Source organism: Nyctereutes procyonoides, unplaced genomic scaffold (assembly GCF_905146905.1).
Source record: "Nyctereutes procyonoides isolate TBG_1078 unplaced genomic scaffold, NYPRO_anot_genome, whole genome shotgun sequence".
Lineage (NCBI taxonomy): Eukaryota > Metazoa > Chordata > Mammalia > Carnivora > Canidae > Nyctereutes > Nyctereutes procyonoides.
This window is the reverse complement of record NW_026575043.1, coordinates 44,332,217-44,354,367: the sequence shown is the minus strand read 5'-3', so window position 1 is coordinate 44,354,367 and position 22,151 is coordinate 44,332,217. Positions and strand designations below refer to the sequence as shown.

At 43.3% G+C, this 22,151-nt stretch overlaps 1 protein-coding gene across 1 annotated transcript in view; it reads left to right on the top strand.

Moving 5' to 3' along the window:
• The window catches only part of MYO18B (myosin XVIIIB), a 256,494-nt gene that overhangs the window by 221,302 nt on the left and 13,041 nt on the right, over window positions 1-22,151 (top strand). The window contains 2 exon segments of the mRNA XM_055323213.1: window positions 5,287-5,328; window positions 6,690-6,827. Coding sequence (XP_055179188.1) covers window positions 5,287-5,328; window positions 6,690-6,827 — 180 coding nt within the window.

The window sequence follows — 22,151 nt, the reverse complement described above, 5'->3', positions numbered from 1 at the left end:
GGAAGAAATAGGCAAACATGGAGCTTGCAACGCAGAGACTCTTCACAGGGTTAAAGGGTAAGTGGATTTCAAATTCCCTCTTAAGTAAAACCCTCCTTAAGTGTGGAACCCACCAGCACAAACTCCTATAGAAAATTCTAGCTTAGGGTAACCTGGATGGCTCAGTTGGTTAAGCATCTGCCTTCAGCTCAGGTCAAGGAAAAAGAAAATTCTAGCTTAGGATGGAGTCCTAAGGAGCCAAAAGTGCAGGGTCAAACCTCCCTACTCAGTCTCTCTCCCTGACCCCTTGGGAGCCTCCTAGAGGTCTCTCAGAACACAAGGGCTCTGTAGACCGTGCTGCACAAACTCCAGTTATCTGCCAGGACCAATAATCCGTGACTTGTAAAAAGTCACCCTGGAGGGTGATTTCTACCCATCTGGTTCAATGAGTTTCAGGATCACACAGAACAAAACTCCTGTTTCTGCCTGAAAACCTTTCTCCTCTCCCTATCCCCAAGCTGTAGACCACCACAGGGTAAAGCTGATAAGTGCCTCCTGCAATCTTTCAGACCATAAGGTGTGATGTGGCTTCCTGAAACCCTTCTCAACCCAGACTCTTTATTTTAAACATCCTCTGTGTTGTTGAGACCATCTAAAATGAAGGCTGGTACAGGGTGCAGGCCGGACACCACAATTGGCCAGGACGGTAATTCATCAAAAGTTGACAAGCGGGATGCCCAGCAGACCTTGACTTTAACCTCAGAAGGTCTGTGGAAATTCAATGACATGGGTTCACAGGCAAAAGCAACCAGCACACAGATTAAAATGTCTATAAAAAAGTAGGATTATTTTCAATAAGCTTCCGTACCTATCTATATCTTTTTATTTCTCGTGGCTGGTTCTTTTCCAGAGTCATGGGCTTAGAAGGCATTATAATGATTGCTGATAATCTTATGCTCTTACAAGATTGCTTCTTGAGATTTTTCATCATTTTTTTTCCCCACATGGTGATAAAGGGTATAACAGTCATTGGTAGAGCAGTGATGGTTCATGCTTGCTGTTTGCTTATTTCTTTTTTTTTTGTTTGTTTGTTTGCTTATTTCTCATAGAAAATACTGGATCGGAAAATCCAGTTCTTTCTGTTAAGGTAGAAACCAGCACTGAGATGAGCTATTGTAACAGTCAGCGTCTGGCAGGAGCCAGAAGCATGCCCCAAAAGAGGGGGCCTGAAAAGGACCATTTACAAATATGGACCCAGTGTAGAGAAGCACCAGGGGTGGTACAGCACCCAGGGGGTAGTAGTAATGCCTGGGAGAATGTAAAGAGGGCTGCCTGGCAGGAGGAGCTCTGGCTTTGGTTTGAGGACTGGAGAACACAAGGAGAAGCAGGAGGGAGAATTCTGTTTTTTCTTTCTTTCTTTCTTTCTTTCTTTCTTTCTTTCTTTCTTTCTTTCTTTCTTTCTTTCTTTCTTTCTTTTTTAAAGATTTTATTTATTCAGGAGAGACCTAGAGAGTGAGGCAGAGGGAGAAGCAGGCTCCCTGTGGGGAGACTGATGCAGGACTTGATCCCAGGACCCCCAGGATCATGACCTGAGCCAAAGGCAGAAGCTCAACCACTGAGCCACCCAGGTGCCCCAGGAAGGAGAATTCTAAGAGAATAAATACTCCAGCTTTTTCTCTTCCATCTTTCCCTCCAGCTGCCATCTAAGTTCCCCACTGGCCACACCCAAGGGGAGGTCACAGGGCAGGGAGCCCATGGATGTGGCCCAGATAGATCAGCCTCCTTGGCATCTGGCGAGGTGGGCAGCATGAAGTGGATGGAAAGGAATGGAGAGCAGACGTCGGGGACAACTATACATCTCAAAGTGAACGGTTCTTTAGTCTGGGGTGAGGGGAGAGCCCTTTCAGAAGGGGACAGATTTAAACACTGAGTTCAGCCATGGGGCTGACACTCGTGCAAGGGTGAATAGTGGGCACAGATTAACACCAACAGGTGCTTTGATTAGATGTGTTGTCCTGTAAAGACTTTCCTGGGTCAGGTTCAATTAAAGATTGTTGTTCAGTCAAATGAAGCGAGTCAGGGAGCACACCTGGCTGCCCAGCAGAGAGAGTTTGTCTCCTATAGCGCTCAAGGCAAGTTGCCTTAGGACTATGGAGATGTGAAGTTGCCTGGACACCCACTAGGACCTGTGAGCACAGCCTCTTTTAATCCAGAGTCATGGAATCCTGGGGTGGGAAGCCCCCCCACACACACACAACATTTCCCAAATCCCATCCCTGTTGCAGCCAGCGTTTGCCTATCCTCTCTGTCTGTGGCCACAAGAAAACCTGTTCCTGTTCCCCGTACAACTAAGCCTCTCTATTTTTAAAGAGGAATGTCACACCATTTACAACTCAATAGCTTGGGCCACAGGTGTCTTCAGGTTTTTTTTCTTTCAATCAACACTCAGAAGGTTTAGCCCTATTCATTGGAACTACTCTGCCTCCAAGGGCCCTTGCCTACCACATCCTTAGTTTCTTTGGCTAGCTGGAACCAGTGTCCTTAGCCTGGGGTCAGTAGTTCACGGGAGGGGGTTTCCATGCATGAAGTCTAGATGATACCATGACGTCTCAGGCATTGCCCCAAAATTTGAATCAGGGTTTGTGCATTTGGAGAAGTAGAAGTGTACGTTCTAGATTCTTCACAAAAGATTCTCACCAATATGACTTAGGACTCCTGCTTTAGGGACAAGTACATCCTTTTCAGTTTATATAATCATCAAGCATCTAAGCTGGACAAGGCCTCAGCTCATTGACCTAAATTCCTTAGATCACAGATGGGGAAACTGAGATCCCAAGCAGGAAAGAGGGTGGGAAAGACCACACCGCGAGGCCTCTAGGGTTTGTTTGCCTTTTTCTCACTCTTCTATTCTGTCCACAACCCTAGCCCAGTAGAGCCGTAGAAAGACTCGGGTCACTAGCAGGATCAGACTTGGATCTACTCACGTGGACTGCTCCAGTTCACAAAGTGTCATTTTTCAGTATTTTCAAATAGTTTGTTAAAAAGCTGCATCAAGACTTTGTGTTTAGATCCCCAAGAAGATTCAAGATCACTCACCAAAGACACTTTTGTCCTATTGCAGGGCTTTTTATTGCTGCCATAGCAAATTGTCACAAATTTGGTATCTTAAACCAACATGGATTTTATAATCTTGGAGTTGTGATGATTAGAAGCCCAACAAGAATCTCCCTGGCCTAGTCAAGGAGTCAGAAGGACTGTGTTCCTTCTGGAGACTCTAGGGTAGAATGCATTTTCTCACCTTTTCCATTTTGTAGAAGGTATCAACACACCTTGCCTTGCCACACTTCCATCTTCAGAGCCAGCAATGTTGCATCTGTGGCCATTCTACCGTAGCCATGTCTTCCTCTGACCAAACCTGGGGAGAGTTCCCTGCTTTGAAGGCTGTAAGTGCATACATTGGGCCACCCAAATAATCCAGGATAACCTCCCCATCTCAGGATCCTTAGCCTTAACCACATCTGCAGAGTCCCTTTTACTAGGTCAAGAAACATAGCTACAGGTTCTTGGGATTGAGGATTTGGATATTGACATCTCCGGGGGTGATTATTCTTCCACTCCGAGGCTCATTCACAAAAGTTGCTTTTGTTTTACTGTGGTAGTGGTGGTGGTGGTGGGGGGGGGAGTCACATCAATCTTCTCTTTAAAGGGCTAGATAGTAAGTATGTTAGGCTTCAGGGGTCATATGATCTTTCTTGCAACTCCTCTGCTACTATAGAGCAAAAGCAGTCATGGGCAAAATGGAAATGAGTTAGTGGGGCTGTATTTTAATAAAACTTTTTTATAAAAACATTGATAGGTTGGACTTGGCTCACAGCAGAAGTTCTCTGAATTCACAAAGCAGTATCTGAGAGAACTTCTGGTCTGGCCTGAACACTGGAGCCAAATGGATGAATAAGGCATGTTTTTGGTTCAGGAGGGCTTCTTGCTGTCCTGGTGGGGACAGACATGTCTGAATAGAAGCCCCAAGATAAACAGACCCTTGAGGGTAGGGACCAAGGAGCCACAGGTACAACCCTTGGAGAGGCAACCTGGCTTGCTTTCTCTTTCTTTCTTTCTTTCTTTCTTTCTTTCTTTCTTTCTTTCTTTCTTTCTTTCTTTCTTCTTTCTTTCTCTTTCAAGATTTTACCTATTTATTCATGAGAGACACAGAGAAAAAGGCAGAGACACAGGCAGAGGGAGAAGCAGGCTCCCAGTGGGGAGTATGATACAGGACTCAATCCCAGGACCCCAGGATCACGACCTGAGCCAAAGGCACACCCTCAACCACTGAGCCACCCAGGTGCCCCATGACCAGGTTTTTTTTTTTTTTTAAGATTTTATTTATTTATTCATGAAAGACAGAGAGAGAGAGAGGCAGAGACACAGGCAGAGGGAGCCCAATGCGGGACTCGATCCTGGGTCCCTAGGATCAGGCCCTGGGCTGAAGGCTGCACTAAACCTCTGAGCCACCTGGGCTACCCCATGACCAGGTTTTTTAAGGAAGAAATTTCCCAGATTCCACACAAAGAATAAAACTGGGAGGCCCTGGCCTGTGAACCCAGGATTCAAATGAGGTCTTAGGCATCTGAGGTTGTGGTTTCGCTGTCTACACCCACACACTGGGCAACTGCCTTTTGATGAAGAGCATGAGGTTAATAGCTCTTACAGACCTGGGATTCAAAGCTGTGTGATCTTAAGCAAAGGTGCCAGTTTCTTTGTTCACTAAATGGACAGAGGCAGGATGGTTAGGTGAGATCGCAGGTAAAGCATATTTGTTGAATGAAGGGATGCTCCCTACAGAATAGCTACTACTGTAATTAGTCTCAGCATTTCCCAGAATGCCCTAGAAAGCTGGCCACCTGCCCTCTTGTCTGATTCGCTAGCACTCACAAAGAACATAAAGCAAATGCATGGCTTGTTGACAGTAATGGTGCTGTTAATAATAGCAGTAGCGGTTGTCCTAAAATAAGAGCAGTGATCATGGTTGTTTCCTTTTAATCAACACTATTTATTTGTCAAGAACCATGCCGAGATCTTTCTAGGGATTATCTTGCTTCACAGGAAGCATCTGCTCCACACCTCAGTCCTATTCACAACCACATTTTACAAAGGAACGCAGGGGAGTCAGAGAAGGCAAGTGACTTGCCTGAGATCACACAGGAGCAAAGGTTGGAAGTGGAACTCAAACCTAAATTGGTCTAACACCAAGGACTATGTTCTTTCCCAACAGCACAAGGATAACAGACTCTTTCTTGTGTCTCCTTCTAGTGTCCAGACAGCAGTGGACTACAGCAGTGGCAGAAAAGAGATGTAAGTTAACCCCAAATAGAACTGGGCAGTTGACATTGAAGCCAAGAATAAGCCCCTGGCTCTCTGTGTCCAGTGGGAACATCCACACCCACTTGGAGAATTACTAGCAATGTCTATGATAGCTCTGACCCCATGATCATAACATATAGCACTGGGGACATGTTATTGAACTGTGCAACTTCTTCCAGACAGAGAGAAGCCTACCACTTGGCATGGCACTGACATCCTCAAATATCCTCAATGGCTCCCTGTTGCCTCAGAATAGACTTTTCAGACTGACATTTGAGCCCCACACATATCTGACCCTTCCTTCCCTCTCTACCTGGGACTCCTGCTTTCCATATCATCCATGCCCTACCCATAGTTATGTGTATGCTGTTCCTTCCAGCTCAAATTCCTTTCTTCAGGCAGAAGAACAGGTGCTGACAGCACCCTGTTTTCTGGTTCTAGAGATAACCAACCTTTAAACAAGTTGTGGCTCAACTATCATTACTTAATGCCTTCCCTTATGCCTCCAAGAAGCAAATCCATGCTCCTTCCTTATTCTCCTACCTTCTGTCCCTCTCTTGGCATTAATAATTTTCTCCTTTATTTTGTGGTTATTTCTATAGATGTGTACTCCTCTAAGATGGAGTCTTGAGGACAGGGTCAATGTTGGATTCATATTTAAAGCTCCTTCCCATGTTGCCCACCATAGAGTATTCTATAAATAATCAAAAAAATTTATAGACAGACACAAGTATAGGTAGATATATATATAGATATATATATATAGATATACATATCAATATTGATATAGTTGTGTGAGTATATAAACCAGAATATAAAACCATTGTTGAGTACCCACATCAATGACAGGCCCACACAAGGCCTAATTTAAGAATTAAAGGATATAAAAGTCATCTATCTACAAAGCCATTCTGGTTAAGGCAGGCAAAGAGTTAAGATCTTCACACTTGGCATATTCCATGGACATATTATTTGGTATAAAATTCAGCGCCAACTTTTACTCTAAAATCTGAGTTGCCTCAACATCTGTATTAGAGTACCTATCTAAGGAAGAATGTGGTTAAGAGCGTGGACATTGGAATCGGAGAGACCAGGATTTGCACTCCAGCTTCATCACTGACTAAGTGGATGACCTTGACAAGACCCAAGTTGGCCTCCTCAGATCCCATTACTCTCATCTATGTAATGGGGACAGAACTGGCTCCCATCTCTCAGGGATGGTGTTGTGAGCACTGATTGAGGTTATGCATGTACAGGTTGTAGCACATGGCTTATGCTTAGGGGTGAATATCTAGTTATTGCTGTTAGTGTGGTTGTCATTGTGTTGACAGCGCCCTGTTTTCTGGTTCTAGAGATAATGTCTCCATCCTCAGTTCCCAGCCAGAGGGCAGTCTGCAGTCCTGGTTGAGTTGTACGCTGTCCCTGGCCACAGATACCATGAGGAGCCCCTCTCGACAGTCAGCCAGCAGCAGCCACATTCTCAGCCCCAGGTAAGATTATCCCTCTGCTGCCTCTGGATGGGCGATAACTTGAAGAATCTGATGCCTTGAAGCTTGTTGTTCATGTCTTCCTTTTTCTCCAGCTACAGCAAGGATAAGCATGGCCTTGGACAGTTTGAGCTATAACCCTGCCACTTCTTAGCTGAATGACTTTAGGCAGGTCGATGATCCTCTCCAAGCCTTCATTTCCTCATTTGTGCAACAGGAAATATAATTCTGTTTACTGCTCCAAACAGTTGAAATGATGAGAACCTAATGCAACCCTCCCTAAAGCAGGTTTTCCCAATGATTTTTAAATAGCATGTGGTGAAGATTTTTTAAATAACTGTGGATTTATTATAGTTGCCTTCTATCTAAAGCAAGTCATACTTATTTTCTGTTTATAGGTAGTTCTGGATTTTAATTTTTCTTTTGTAAACATATTCACTTAAGCATTTCTATATTTTGGGGTGTTCTTTTAATGGCAAATCAGTATGGAGACAGTTGGGCTGGATGATTTCTCCCTTAGAATTTTTAGCTTTGTTTTGAATGTCAAGGTTTTATATTTTCCCCATCACAGAGAGAGACGGATTCAGTTATGACCTAAGATAAACCCTTGCAAATCTGTAGGATTGCCAACAATAGGTTCCTCTGACAAACGGGCCTTGGGATCCACTCTTAGTTTAGGACTTAAATCCATCTTCACTCTTGTTTTTCAGCCAGCTTTGCTTCTCTCAGCTCATTTGGTTTTCCTTTTCAAGGGTGGCCTTCTTGTAATTAGGAGCTAATGGCCATAAATCAGAAGTTATGGATTAAGCAGATGCATAATTAAGATGAAATACATACTGCTTTTCTGATACCAGAAGAACCAGTGTGATAAAGTAGAAAGAAAAGTCACAGACTCAAGGAGCAAATGCAGACAACCCCATCCTGACTTGAAATGTATTTGCTCTGAAGGAGGGGGATGCTGTCTCTACAAAAAGAAGGGAGTGGAAATTCATGCTAACCTTTTGGGCATATTCAGCAAATGGCAAATGTCTGATGCATGCCTGCAGATAATCTTAGGCTGAAAAATTTGACGTCGAAAATATCAAAGAGAGGCTCCAAGAGTGGGGATGCATCTGGGGAGTTAATTAAAGCAAGATTATCTGATTACTGCTCTTAATTAAAAACAAAAGCCTATATGGAAAAAGAGCCACCTCTTCTGTGAACCCCAAAGGATGAGAGCTTTGTGCTCTCCCGATAAATACATACCCCCTGGTTTCCCCCATTAGCCAGTGTATAAGGCAGCAGAGGCAGAACCAGGGGTGGCCATAGCAGGATGTGAATGATCATTAACATCATATCCGAGTTTCATAATTAGAATTGTACAGGCATACCTTGCTTTATCGTGTTCGCCGATTGCACTGTCAAATATTGTGTTTCTTACAAATTGGAGGTTTGTCAAGCAAGTCAATCAGTGCCATTTTTTCCAACAGCTCTTGCTCCAGCTCTCTGCATCACATTTTGGTAATTCTTGCAATATTTAAACTTTCTCCTTATTATATTTGTTATGATGAACTGTGATCAATGATCTTTGATGTTGCTATTGTAATTATTCTGAGGCGTGACGAATAACACATCCATGTGAGATGTTGAACTTAATCAGTAAATGTTGTATGTGTTCTGACTTCTCCACGACTAGCCATTCCCTCATCTCTCTCCCTCTCCTCGGGCTTCCCTATTCCCTGAGGCACAACAATATTGAAATTAGGTCAAGGGGCACCTGCTTGGCTCAGCTGTCTAAGTGTCTGACTTTGGCTGAGGTCATGACCCTAGGGTCCTAGGATTGAGCCTCAGGCTCCCTGCTCAGCAGGGAGTCTAGTCTGCTTCTCCCTCTCCCCTCTCCTGCTCATGCTCTCTCTCTCAAATAAATAAACAAAATCTTTTTTAAAAAGAACTTAGGCCAATTAATAAACCTACAGTGGCCTCTAAATGTTCAAGTGAAAGGAAAAGTCACACATCTCTCACTTTAAATCAAAAGCTAGAAATGATTCAGCTTCGTGAGGAAGGCACATCAAGAGCTGAAAGAGGCCAACAGCTAGGCCTCTTGTGCCAAACACTTAGCCAAGTTGTGGACACAAAGGAAGAGATCTTGACAGACATGACAAGTGCTACTCCAGGGAACACATGAATGATAAGAAAAGAAAACAGCATTATTGCTAATCTGGAGAAAGTGTGAGTGGTCTGGATGGAAGCACAACACTCTCTTAAACCAAAGCCTAGTTACCAGAGCAGGGCCCTAATTCCCTTTAATTCTGTGAAGGCTGAGAGAGGTGAGGAGGCTACAGAAGAAACATTTGAAGCTAGCAGAGGTTGGCTCACGAGGAAAGGTTGGCTTTCTTAAGGAAAGAAGCCATCTCCATAACACAGAGTGCAAGGTGAAGCAACAGGTGCTCATGGAGAAGCTGCAGTAAGTTCTCCAGAAGATCCTGCTAAGATCATTCACGAAGGTGGCCACACTAAACAACAGATTTCCAGTGTAGATGCAAGAGCTTACTACCAGAGGACTTCCATAGCTAGAGAGGAGAAGGCAGTGCCTGGCTTCAAAGCTTCAAAGGACAGGCTGACTCTCTTGTGAGGGGCTCATGTAGCTGGTGTCTGTGAGTGGAAGCCGGTGCTTACTTACCATTCTGAAAATCCCAGGGCCCTTAAGAATTATACTAAATCTATTCTGCCCATGCTCTATAAATGGAACAATAAAGCCAAGATGACAGTACATCTGTTTACAATAAGGCTGCCTAATATTTCAAGCCCATTGTTGAGACCTGCTGCTCAGAAAAAAAAGAATGCCTTTCAGAATCGCACTGCTCTTTGGCAGCACACCTGGTCACCCATGGGCTCTGATGGAGTGGAGACATGCAGGATTCATGATGTTTCCATGCCTGCTAACACAGCATCCTTTCTGTAGCCCATGGACCAAGGAGTAATTTCAACTTTCAGATCTTATTATTTAAGAAATCCATTTGAAATGCTAGAGCCGCCAGAGATAGCGTGTCCTCTGATGTGTCTGGCCAAAGTAAATTGGAAACCTTCTGGAAAGGGCTCACCATTCAAGAGAACATTGAGAACACTCCTGATTCACTGGAGGAGTCAAAAGCGCAACATTAATGAACGTGGAAGAGGTTGATTGCAACCTTCATGGAGGACTTGGGGCAGTGAGATTTGGGGTAAGATTTCTGAACTTCTCTGTCTGTGTTTCTTTGGGAATCAATCTGGGTTGTTGTCAGGTTAATGAGATGATGCACAAATGTGTCTTCATTCAGAGACTGGCACCTAGAAGGAGATCAAGAAAATTGGCTTTGTTGATGTTGGTATCTACTCAATGCCCAGAGGAACCCCAGGTGACAGATATTACTCTCACTATGACAGAATAGGAATATGAGGCCCACAACTGGTCCAGGCACAGTCTTACCTTGCTCCTATAGCTGTGCCTCAAGCAGCATCTGTCCTTGGCATCCCCAGGCAGGCTGTCCAGAGCCTAGCCCCCCTATTCCTTCCTTTCCCCCCTTCCAAGTCCTCAGGTTTGTCCCAGGACAGTTCAGAACAGTGGTGCCTACACCAAGGACAGTGATAGAACAGGAGGCAAGGAGGGATCATAAGGGTCCTTGTCAACTTTCTTTACGTCTGCATTCCTGGGGTTAGCACACAGTTGGTGCCAATAAATGTTTGTTGAGAGGGTGCCTGGATGGCTCAGTCAGTTAAGGGTCTGATAGATTTTGGCTCAGGTCATGATCTCAGGGTCGTAAGATCAAGCCCTGCATTGGATTCTTGGATATGGAGCCTGCCTGAGATTCTTTCTCTCCTTCTCCCTCTACCCCTCCCTACCCACCCACACACCACAGTATCTCTTTCTCTGTCTCTCTCTCAAACAATAAATAGTAAATGTTTGTTGAGTGAATAACTAACCATAATATAAAGGCTGGAGCAAAAATATTGACCATACCTGGTCATATCTCAGCACGGACTGTGACTCCCAGAGGGCCGGTAATTGATCAATGTCCCATAGCAAGTAAGTGGAAGAGCCAGTCTTGGAGGGGGGGGGGGTTAAGGATTTTTTTGTTGTTTTTTTTTAAAGATTTTATTTATTCATGAGAGACACAGAGAGAGAGGCGGAGACATAGGCAGAGGGAGAAACAGGCTCCCTCCGGGGAGCCCAATGCGGGGCTTGATCCCACAATCCTGGGATCACAACCTGAGCCCAGGACAGATGCTCAACCACTGAGCCACCCAGGCATCCCAGAAGAGCCAACCTTTGAACCCAGGTTCAAATCCATCCAAAGCCTATATTTGTATTTGTTGCACTGCCATGGCTCTCTGATATTTATCCAGAGTGGGTGGGGGCGGGGTGCAGATCACTCACCTGCAAAATTTACTGGCGAACATCTATTCTTAATATTAAAACTGCATAAGATTATTATTCAACATTCAGCATCATTCCAAAAGATGCCTACTGAGTGCCAGATCCTATGGCAGTAAGCCCTGAAACTTTTGAGCACCGCCCTTGGAATACGTTTACAATTTAAAGATTCTCGAACTTCTGAGTTGAAAGGAACCACTGGGATCATCTGATCTAATTTGCTCATTATGCAGATGGGGAACACATTGGTCTGTGGAAGGAAGTATCTTATCCAAATTTATAGTGAGGTCCAGCCTTAGAGCTCAGGTGTCTTCCAGTGCCTTCTAACTGCGCAAGTAATCTATGAATACTTGCTCTCTTCAAGGACTTAAAATATTACAGAAAGAGCTAAAATCTGAGAGAAAGAGAGAGAGAGAGAGAGAGAGAGAGAGAGAGAGAGAGAAAGCGCACATGTCCACAAGCAGGAGAATGGATATGGAGCAGAGAGAAAGGGAGACAGTCTTAGGCTGTACCCCCAGAGCAGAGCCTGACATGCGGCTCAATCTCACAACCCTGAGATCATGACCTGAGCTGAAATCAAGAGTCAGACGTTTAACCGACTGAGCTGCCCAGGCACCCCAAAAGCTAAAGTCCTTTTAACCACAAACCCAATCTCAGCTCCCTTCCCAGAGGTATCCACCACCTTCCGTTCGGTGTGCCCCCTTTGACATCTTTCTCTCTGGATTTTTAAACATATATGTACCTGTACCAAATATATCACACATTTGTGGGCTTTTAAAAGACATAAATGATGTTATGCCCTATTATGTACCTTATGCTCTGCATAAATTCTTACAAATTCTTACAATGTGCTCCTTTCCCTCAACAATATATTTTGGCGAACTTTCCTTATCAGTATGCCCAAGCAGGTCTCAGTTTTTTCAAGTCCTGCAAAAGATCTTCAAGTCATGCCACGGTTTACTTAATTAAAGTTGTCTTTTTTGCTTTCAGAGGTTTTCAGGACATTTTCTCTGAGCCTATAAGCCTTTAAAACACACACATACATACACACACACACATCCTCTTTTTTTATTATTTGACAATTGCTTTTTATTCCTCCTGTAGCTTTATTTATTTATTTAATAATAAATTTATTTTTTATTGGTGTTCAATTTGCCAACATACAGAATAACACCCAGTGCTCATCCCGTCAAGTGCCCCCTCAGTGCCCGTCACCCATTCACCCCACCCCCTGCCCTCCTCCCCTTCCACCACCCCTAGTTTGTTTCCCAGAGTTAGGAGTCTTTATGTTCTGTCTCCCTTCTGATATTTCCTACCCATTTCTTCTCCCTTCCCTTATATTCCCTTTCACTATTATTTATATTCCCCAAATGAATGAGAACATATAATGTTTGTCCTTCTCCGATTGACTTATTTCACTCAGCATAATACCCTCTAGTTCCATCCACGTTGAAGCAAATGGTGGGTATTTGTCGTTTCTAATGGCTGAGTAATATTCCATTGTATAAATAAACCACATCTTCTTTATCCATTCATCTTTCGATGGGCACCGAGGCTCCTTCCACAGTTTGGCTATTGTGGACATTGCTGCTAGAAACATCGGGGTGCAGATGTCCCAGAGTTTCATTGCATCTGTATCTTTGGGGTAAATCCCCAACAGTGCAATTGCTGGGTCGTAGGGCAGGTCTATTTTTAACTCTGAGGAACCTCCACACAGTTTTCCAGAGTGGCTGCACCATTTCACATTCCCACCAACAGACACACACACATTCTTATACACAGGGGAAAATGATTCTGTGAGTCCAAGGGCATTTGCATGTTAAATGTGACTGGATACTACCGGATTGTCCCAGTGTCCTTTCTGCTAGGTGACTGTGCGGTAGGAGAGGATGACACACCTGTATCCCCAGCCCCACGCTACCTGACCCATTGCTGGGCTCAATAAATGGGTCTCTTGGACATTTTGAGTTTGACTGAGAAGGAAGGTCACTTTAAAAACAGAAGAGAGAGAGAGAAAGTGGTCTTCTGCCAAAAAATAAAAGCATTCCCTGCATTATTTATAAGGGGACGTCAACCCCAGAGAAATACACCTAAAGCCTTATGATTTACAGTCCAGGAACCATGCAGCTGCGCTGATAAACGCAAAAGCTTCTGGAGATGGAGACACTAAATTACCTCCATGTCCCCCAGAGAGGAAGTTTATAGGCTTGGTGGTGGCAGTCATACTTGGCTTAGGAATCTCTCTTAACATCTGGCTGCAGGTGGTGCCAGGGCCGTCCCAGGACCGGCGCATTCACCTCACACCTCGACCCCACTCCGTGTGCCTAGCCTCTCCTGCCTCAGCCCTCACTGGAAGAGTGATAAAGCTGGGGGGGGCCTCCCCCTACTTCCTTCTTGTCTTCACAGTATATCAGGCTTTTCTTTCTTCCCCAAACCCAACTGACCCCCAACCCAGGTCTCTCACCCCATTGTGCAGGGTCCATGTGCTGGCAAGTCTGAATTGACCCAGTGGAACAGAATGCTGATGTCTGGTTATGGACCAGTCATTTCAAACCATTGGTCATTATTCCAAACCATCCCAACTTTCTTTCTGCCTTTGTCCTTCACTCTAAAGAGAGACCCTAAACCCTAAATTCTTGATTCATTCCCAGTAAAAAAAATAATAATAACTGCCTCCACATCTGTGTTGTCTATAAATTTATCTTTGGGGTTGCCTGGATGGCTCAGTTGGTTAGGTGTCTGCCTTAGGCTCAGGTCATGATCTTGGGGTCCTGGGATCGAGCCCTGCATTAGGCTCCTTTCTCAGTAGGGAGCCTGCTTCTCCCTCTTCCTCTGCTCCCCCCTACCCTGGCACTCATGCTTTCTCTCTCTCTCTCTCTCTCTCTCTCTGAGTCTCAAATAAATAAAATCCTTTTAAAAAATAATACATGAAGTAAATAAATAAATAAATTCATCTCTGCCCCCATCTTCCTTCTAGTTTCAGAAGACGAGATCTGGTCCTGTCCACCTCTAATTAGCATCCCACACACCACCACCGCCACCACCCCAGCACCCCCGTCCACCCAGTGTCCCCTCTGTCTCCTACACCTTCAACTTCCCCATTCCAGTAGTTCCTCTTCATAGGTGAGAAATACCTTGAGGTCCTCCCCATCCTAATTGTATTGTTCGCCTGTCACCTTGCAGCCCCACTGAGGTCTTCCTTTTCCTCCCCTTTGGCACCAGGCTTTTCTCCAAGGGGGTTAGGGGTCTTCTCGTGCCATCTGCACTCACACACTTCACATTGGCCTGGCCCCCACCACTCACTTCAGTGCTCACTGTATCCGTGGCTTTCAAAGGGATCAATCAGGGTATGTTCTCCAGTCTTGATCTTTTTCTGGACTTCTCCCCAGCATTGGCAAACTGTCAAATACTTCTCTATTCACTCAGCCTTGTAGACGTTGCTGCTCCTTGGAGTTCCTCAAACCTCTCTTTTCTGGTCTTTTCCTTCCCACCCTCAATCCCCAAATCTGGAGGGCTGTGGGGGTACTCTGCCCTCACTTGACTGTTTTGCTCCCTACCTGATCCCAGATGACCTTTTTGTGATTTTAACTCCTCTACTGTAAGTAGGCAACCCCCAAATCTAGACATCCAGCTCTTATGTTCTCCTAGGTTTTAAACATAGATATCGTATTTAATTGTCTACACTGAGATCTGCCAACCACATGTCTCCCTGCATATCCAGGAGGAACTCCTGCCTCCCTGCCCAGGGTGCGTAATCAGTATCATTTGGTGGTTCTATCCATTCATAAAGTCGCCCAAGCTGGATCGTCTCAGATTATCATCCCCTCTCTTTCATCCTCATATTCAACGGATCCCCAAATCTTGTTTATCCTGTCCCCTTCCAACACTCTTGCCTCTCTCTGCTTCTCTCCATCCTCACTGCCAAGCCCTGTAAGTCAAGCTGCCATCATTTCTGTCCTAGATGCTGACAAAAAACTTCCAAAACCATCTTCCCTTGGTCCATCCCCCACACCTCAGCCAGTATGATCCTTTTAAAGTGAAAGTCTGACTGCAGTGGTTTCCCATCTCCTACCTCAAAAGTCAGCAAACTCCTGCCTACAGGCCAGATCTGGCGCTCGATTTGTTTTTGTAAATAAAGTTTTATTGGAACCCAGCCATGCCCACATTTTCGTTTTTGAGTTTACATATTGTTGGTGACTCTCTCTGCACCATGACGGCAGAACTGAGTAGTTGCAACAGAAACCAGATGGCCTCCAGGCCAAAAATAATTGCCATCTACCCTTTACAGAAAAACTTTGGTGATCTCTGCCCTCCAGGATAGAACAGGATGGAATTCAAGCATCTTAGCAGCCTTTTAAGGAAAAAAAAAAAAAACCCAAACCTTGTCTTTTTCTTCTTGTACATCAGCACCTAGCACAGTGCCTGACACATAGTAGATAATAAATATGCATGGAGCAAATGACTGACAGTGGATAGAAGTTAGATGACCCCTCACCAGGGTGATTTGAAGGATGCTTCTGCTGTCAACACTAAAGGTAAATTTGTCAGACTGCTCGACTGTCTCCAGTGTTGATGGAATATAGGGAGGAATACTCAAGGTCTGGGCCTCAGCTCCCCCAGAGTGCAGACCAAGGACAGAGGTGAGTGGTGGACACAGTGTTAAACCACCTCTGGCAGAGATCTTGAAGACCTATTTCAAAAGTGGTAAGAGGAGAACAATAGACTGTGCAGTGTGGTAGACCTGGTTTCTAATCCAAACTTATTAGCCACCTGGTCATGAGCACGTTACAGCCTCTCCTCCATGATTATATCCCTTTTGTAAGATTAAAGAGTTAATAGTTATATAGTGGCTGGTGGAAGCGCTGGCACCAAGTTGGTGTTTACTAAGCAAGAGTTCCCTTCCACTCTCCTTCCTTCATCCTGGCTGGCCTGGGCAGTGCTGCTCTTGAAGTCAGGGATGGTGACAGGCAGGACTAGGGAACCCTATGACTGGGTTATAATAATCTCACATGCCAGAGATTGTGGAAGTGGACCAGACTTGCAGCAGAAAACCATGAGCATGACAGAGAATCCCTTGCCAATGACAGTGGAGTTTCAGTAAATGGTTTTAAACATGTTGAACTTGATGCGTTTAAGGACATGCAAGTGGAACCATCCAGAGGTTTTGAACTCTGGTCTGGATCCATGGAGATGCCAGGACTTCTCTGCATAATATAATTACTAGGATTGGTGGAGGGTATCGATGACATGAAACCCAACTCAACCTGGCTTGTGCAAAATGAAAACTAGCATTATCTCATGCAGCTTGGAAACAAAGGTAGATCTAGCTTCAGGCATTATTGGATCCAAGGATTCAAAAAATGATCTTGGGTATTTGATCCCTCAGCAACCTCTCTGCTCTACTCTTCTCTACATTGGCTTTTTTCTGAGGTAGCAAGATGGTGGCCAAGACCTTCCAGCTCATGTCTGCACCACCCAGAGTCCAAAAGTAAAGAGGGCTTCTCTCTTCTAAACAGTTCCACAAAAATCCTGAGCTTGACTTTCATTGGCCCAAAGGGAGTCACATGGCTATTCTGAACCAGTCAGAATGGATAAAGGGAATGAAGGAGTCTCTTATCCTAGGCTCAAGTTGGTGTTCTCACCTGGTTCTGGGAGATGCGGTTATTCCCACCCAAACTACAGGAACACTGGGGGAGGAAAAGTTTCCCAAAAGAATAACTGGGTCCCTTACCTGAAGCAGAATAACAGTGAGTAGATAAAAAACAAATAAGCAAAGCAAATGTTTTCCACCAAGTGGAAGATTGAATTATGGGAGTGGACAAAATTATGCTGACAGAGTTGAGGGATGGGGTTAGAGGAGGGATGAGAAGGAAAAAGAGAGGACAGTAAGTAAAGAGAAAAATCATTCAAGTGTTTGAGGTCCCCACTGGTAGCCTTGGGAAGCCCAAATAAAATTGTGTGTATCCTGGTCAGAGACTTAATTTATCCCTAAACTTCAGTGACCAATCTATCACCACATAATTAGTGATGCTGTGATTTGAATTTATTACCAAACATGGCTCTCCACTGTTGCTATTGGACTTGTACCATATTGCAATGTGAGCGTGGAGATTATTGTATAAATTATTCTCACTCACATAATCATCGTGATTTTAATTACTGTGTAATCTTCGCTAATTACTGTTGTATGTATCATTTGCTTTGGTGCCGATTTAACACAACCGCTGTTCGTCTGGCTAAACGATGGCATTACAACTTTTCCTTTTTCTGGGGAAAATTTGCTTTCTGTAAACATTTGCAGCCCCATACTTTTGGCTTGCAGTTCTTAGTTTAAAAAAGAACAACATTTAGACACCAACTTCCTTTCACCCCCGGTTGATTTTTATGTGGGAGGAGGCTGGCTTGAATTAATAAAAAGGTCTAAATTACAGGGTATTGTTTTGAAAGTAAAGTTGTATTCCTTTGAAGGAAGTGCAATTAGAAGTGAAGGCAAGGATGGGTCACATAAGGCCCACTTAAATGATTAGATAAGATGCGTTTGTAATTAGTTCATTAATTATGTAAATGTGAATGGATGGTACTTAGTGTTAAAAACAAGTTGTTCTCAAAGTAGGTTAAGCATTCACCGCTAATCTCCTTTCAATAGTACATTTATTTACCGGTCTCTGCATTCTTAGAACCAGAGCTCATGATCATTTTAATCCATCCTGAAGATATTTAATGAACAGACCTCTCATCAATATGGTTTTATGTCTTCCTGGGACAAAAAGGGTTCTATTCACTTTTATCAGTGTTAGGGAAATGAGTGGAAAATGAAAGCATTGAAGTATCAGTGCAGATACATTTACCAGTGGACCCACAGCCTGAGCAAATAGAAACAGAAATCTGGCTCTGTCCAGGATTCATCTCTGAAGCCAACATGACTCTTGGATGGGTTCCCATGGGAAGGAGGGCTGTTTTCTATCTAAAACTCCAGGTCTTGGATGGTAGATCTGTGGTTGTCTCAGGAATTTTGAGGCTCATCTAATTTAGCTGCAAGTTTATGTAAAAACCATTTGGATTAAACGTTGATGGTCCAGAACATTTTTTAGAACTTGTGGTTCTCTGACTGAGCTCTATTTTTGTGAAGTAGAACTATTATTGAAATATACATCCTGGGGGCACCTGGGTGGCTCAGTGGTTGAGCATCTGCCTTTGGCTCAGGTTGTGATTCCAGGGTACTGGAATCGAGTCTCTCATCAGGCTCTCTGCAGGGAGTCTGCTTCTCCCTCTGCCTATGTCTCTGCCTCTCTCTCTGTGTCTCTCATAAATAAATAAATAAATAAATAAATAAATAAATAAATAAATAAATAAATAAAATCTTTTTTTAAAAAAGTAATACACATTCTGGAAAGTACATCTTTATGAAATTTTTAAAAATGGGTCCTACCTATGTAATTACTACCCAAATCAAAACCAGATCATTGCAGGTGCCCCTAAAACCTTCTTGCACCTGTTCAATTCATGACCTCATCCTCCCTCAAAGGTAACCACCATCCTGACTTCTAACACTATGAATTAGATATGACTGATTTTTAAAAATTCTGTGTAAGAGGAAGTATCTGGTAGTACTCTTTGGCATCTGGCTACTTTCTTTTAACGTTAGGTGGTTTTTAAAATATATATATATATATATATATATATATATATATATATATATTATTTTAGAAAGAGAACACGAGTAGGAGGGGCAGAGGGAGAGAGAGAGATTCTCAAGCAGACTCCAAGCTGAAATTAGAGCTGGACATAGGGCTGAGATCATGACCTGAGCTAAACCAGAATCAGATGTTAACCGACTGCATCACCCAGGCTCCCCTTTTAATATTATGAGTAACTCACATTGTTACATGTAGGGCTAATTCCCTTGACTTCTTTGCTCTATAGTCTATTACTGTGGTTCTCAAATGAGGACAATTTTGCATGCCCCCTCTGCCAGCAGATAGCTGATAATGTCTGGAGATATCTTTGGTCATCATAACAGAGACAGATTCTACTGTAGAAGACCAGGATGCTGCTAAACATCCTGCAATGCATAGGACTGGCTGCAAAGAATTATCTGGTCCAAGATGTCAGTTATGCTGCCATTGAGAAAACCTGGTCTATAATGCTCCTTTTTAGGAATATATAATAATGACTCATTCAGTTAGTAATAGGCAGTTAGATTGTTGCTAGCAGTTTTTTAAAAAGATTTATTTATTTATTTGAGAGACAGAGAGAGAGAGAGAGAGAGAGAGCAAGGAAGTGGGGGCAGGGGCAGAGGGAGAGAATCTCCAAGTGGACTTGCTCAGTGAATGCAAAGCCTAACACAGGGCTCCATATCACGACCCATGAGATCATGACCTAAGTCAAAAAATAAGTTGGACTCTTAACTTAGGTGCCCCTCAGTTGTTTCTAGTTTAACGCTATTATGGATGGCACTACTATGGGCCATCTTGTGCACATCTTTTCTTGCATGTATTTAGATTTCTGTTGGGTTTATGCCCAGGAGTAAAATTGCTGGGCCATAGGTATATTTTCAACTTTAGTAAATATTGTCAAGACAGTGGTACCAATTTATATTCCGACCAGCTGTGGATAGGGGTTCCAGTCACTCTGCATTTTTCGCTAACACTTGATTTTGTCATTTTTCTTTAAAGTTAGCTATTCTGGTAGATATTGATAGAGTCACCTTTTTGGTTTTAACTTGCATATTCCTTGTAAAGAAACCTTTTCATATGTTTATATGCTTATTGGAATATCCTGTTTGGTGAAATGTCTGATCAAGTCTTTTGCCCATGATGTTTTTTTTCTTTTGGGCTGTCTCTTTTTTATTAATTTGTAGGAGTCCTTAATATATTCTAGATATAAGTCCTTTCTTGAGTATGTGGATCCTCTTCATTTGATGCAATGCCTTTTTCACCATCTTCTGGTTTATTTTGACAAAAAAAGTTCTTAATTTTAATGTAACTAAGCATAGAATATTTTCTTTTATGGTTGGTTCTTTTCCTATCCCATTGAAAATTTATTTGCCTACTTCCAAATTATGAACATGTCCCCCTATGTTTTCTTACAAACACTGTATTGATTTAACTTTTATATCTGGATATACAATTCATCAGGAATTAATATTTATGGTATGAGGTAGAGGTTGAGATTCATTGCCATATGAATATCCAACTAGCCCTGTTGTGTATTTTAAAAGGAATCATATTTTTCACATTTACAACCATGTCTTCTTCTATTAAAGCAAGTGATTTTATATATATTCTAGACCCTGTTCTATTCCATTTTTCTACTTGTCCATCTTTGAGCTGATTTACCATTGCCTTAGCTAATGTAGCTTTATATTTAAGTCTTGATATCTGCATGTGCAGACTTTTTACTCCCTTTGCTAAGTAAACATTTCTTCTTTGCTTTCCATGCCTGAGAGGATATGAAGATTTCATTCAAATTTCCTTCCAGTCATAAACTTGGATTAGTTGTTCCTCAAGATCAGAAAATGACTCCAGGGACACCTGGGTGGCTCAGTGGTTGAGCATCTGCCTTTGGCTCAGGTCATGATCCCGGGGTCCTGGGATCGAGTCCTGCATTAGGCTCCTGAGCCTGCTTCTCCCTCTGCTTATGTCTCTGCCTCTCTCTCTGTGTGTCTCTCATAAGAGAGAAAGAAGAAAGAAGAGAGAAAGAAACAGAACTCCAGAGGTAAAATGCCATAGTGCTGGGGTCACTTCAACATACTTCTCTCTTTCCAAAATTTGACCCTTCAAGTCCTGGCTGCTTTGGTGCTCTCCAATGCCTGTAAATTTAAACTTAGCTTTTCTAGTTTTTCTAAGTGGAGATTCCCTCTGGAAAATCAAATTTATCATATCCAGAAAAGCTCATCTATCACAGCCAGAAACTGAATGCTGAGCTAGACTTTTTACTCTCTTTGCTAAGTAAACATTTCTTCTTTGATTTCCATGCCTAAGAGGATATGAAGATTTCATTCAAATTTCCTTCCAGTCATAAACTTGGTGAATCTACTTTCCCTGTTAGAATGTAAGCTTCTGTACTGCTAGGGATATTGATCTTCGTATTGATGGCATCTGGGGTCATGGATTCAGTAAACGACTCTGGATGGATGTAAGGAGGGGTGGCTGGCTGGATGGCTGGATAATTTCCATCCACTTGAAACTACATTTTCATGAGGAACTGGGTCCTTTTTTGATTAAGTCTGTGTTTTTTTAATGACTATTTCCATTGCACCACATTCCACTGAGGCAATGTCAGTGAAAAGTGAAGGAATGCATTGAAAATTTGTTAAATATATTGAACCCAAGTTGAATCTCCAATCCAGCTAGAGATTTTAATCCCTTGACATATCCAGTTTGTTATTTCAAAACATTGTGGAAATTGTATCAGAAGGTAAAGAAGTATAGGAGTGCCTGGGTGGTTCAGTCAGTTAAGAATCTGACTCTTGATTTTGACTCAGGTTGTGATCTCAGGTCTGTGAGATTGAGCCCAACATCAGGCTCGGTGCTCAGTGGGGAGTCTCCTTGGGATTCTCTCTCTCTCCCTCTGCCCCTCCCCCTTCCCTCTCTGAAGAAGAAGAAGAAGAAGAAGAAGAAGAAGAAGAAGAAGAAGAGAGAAGAAGAGGAGGAGGAGGAATAGAACCAATACTTTCACTGTGTCATCAGGGTATGACCTGAGATATTCTCTTCCCTTCCAGGTATAGAATGAGTTCGGGGAAGCCCAGGTGGCTCAGCAGTTTAGCACTGCCTTCAGCCCAGGGCCTGATCCTGGAGACCCAGGATCGAGTCCCACGTCAGGTTCCCTGCATGGAGCTTGCTTCTCCCTCTGCCTGTGTCTCTCCTCTCTCTCTCTCTCTCTCTCTCCCTCTCTCTCTCTGTGTGTCTCTCATGAATAAATGAATAAAATATTTA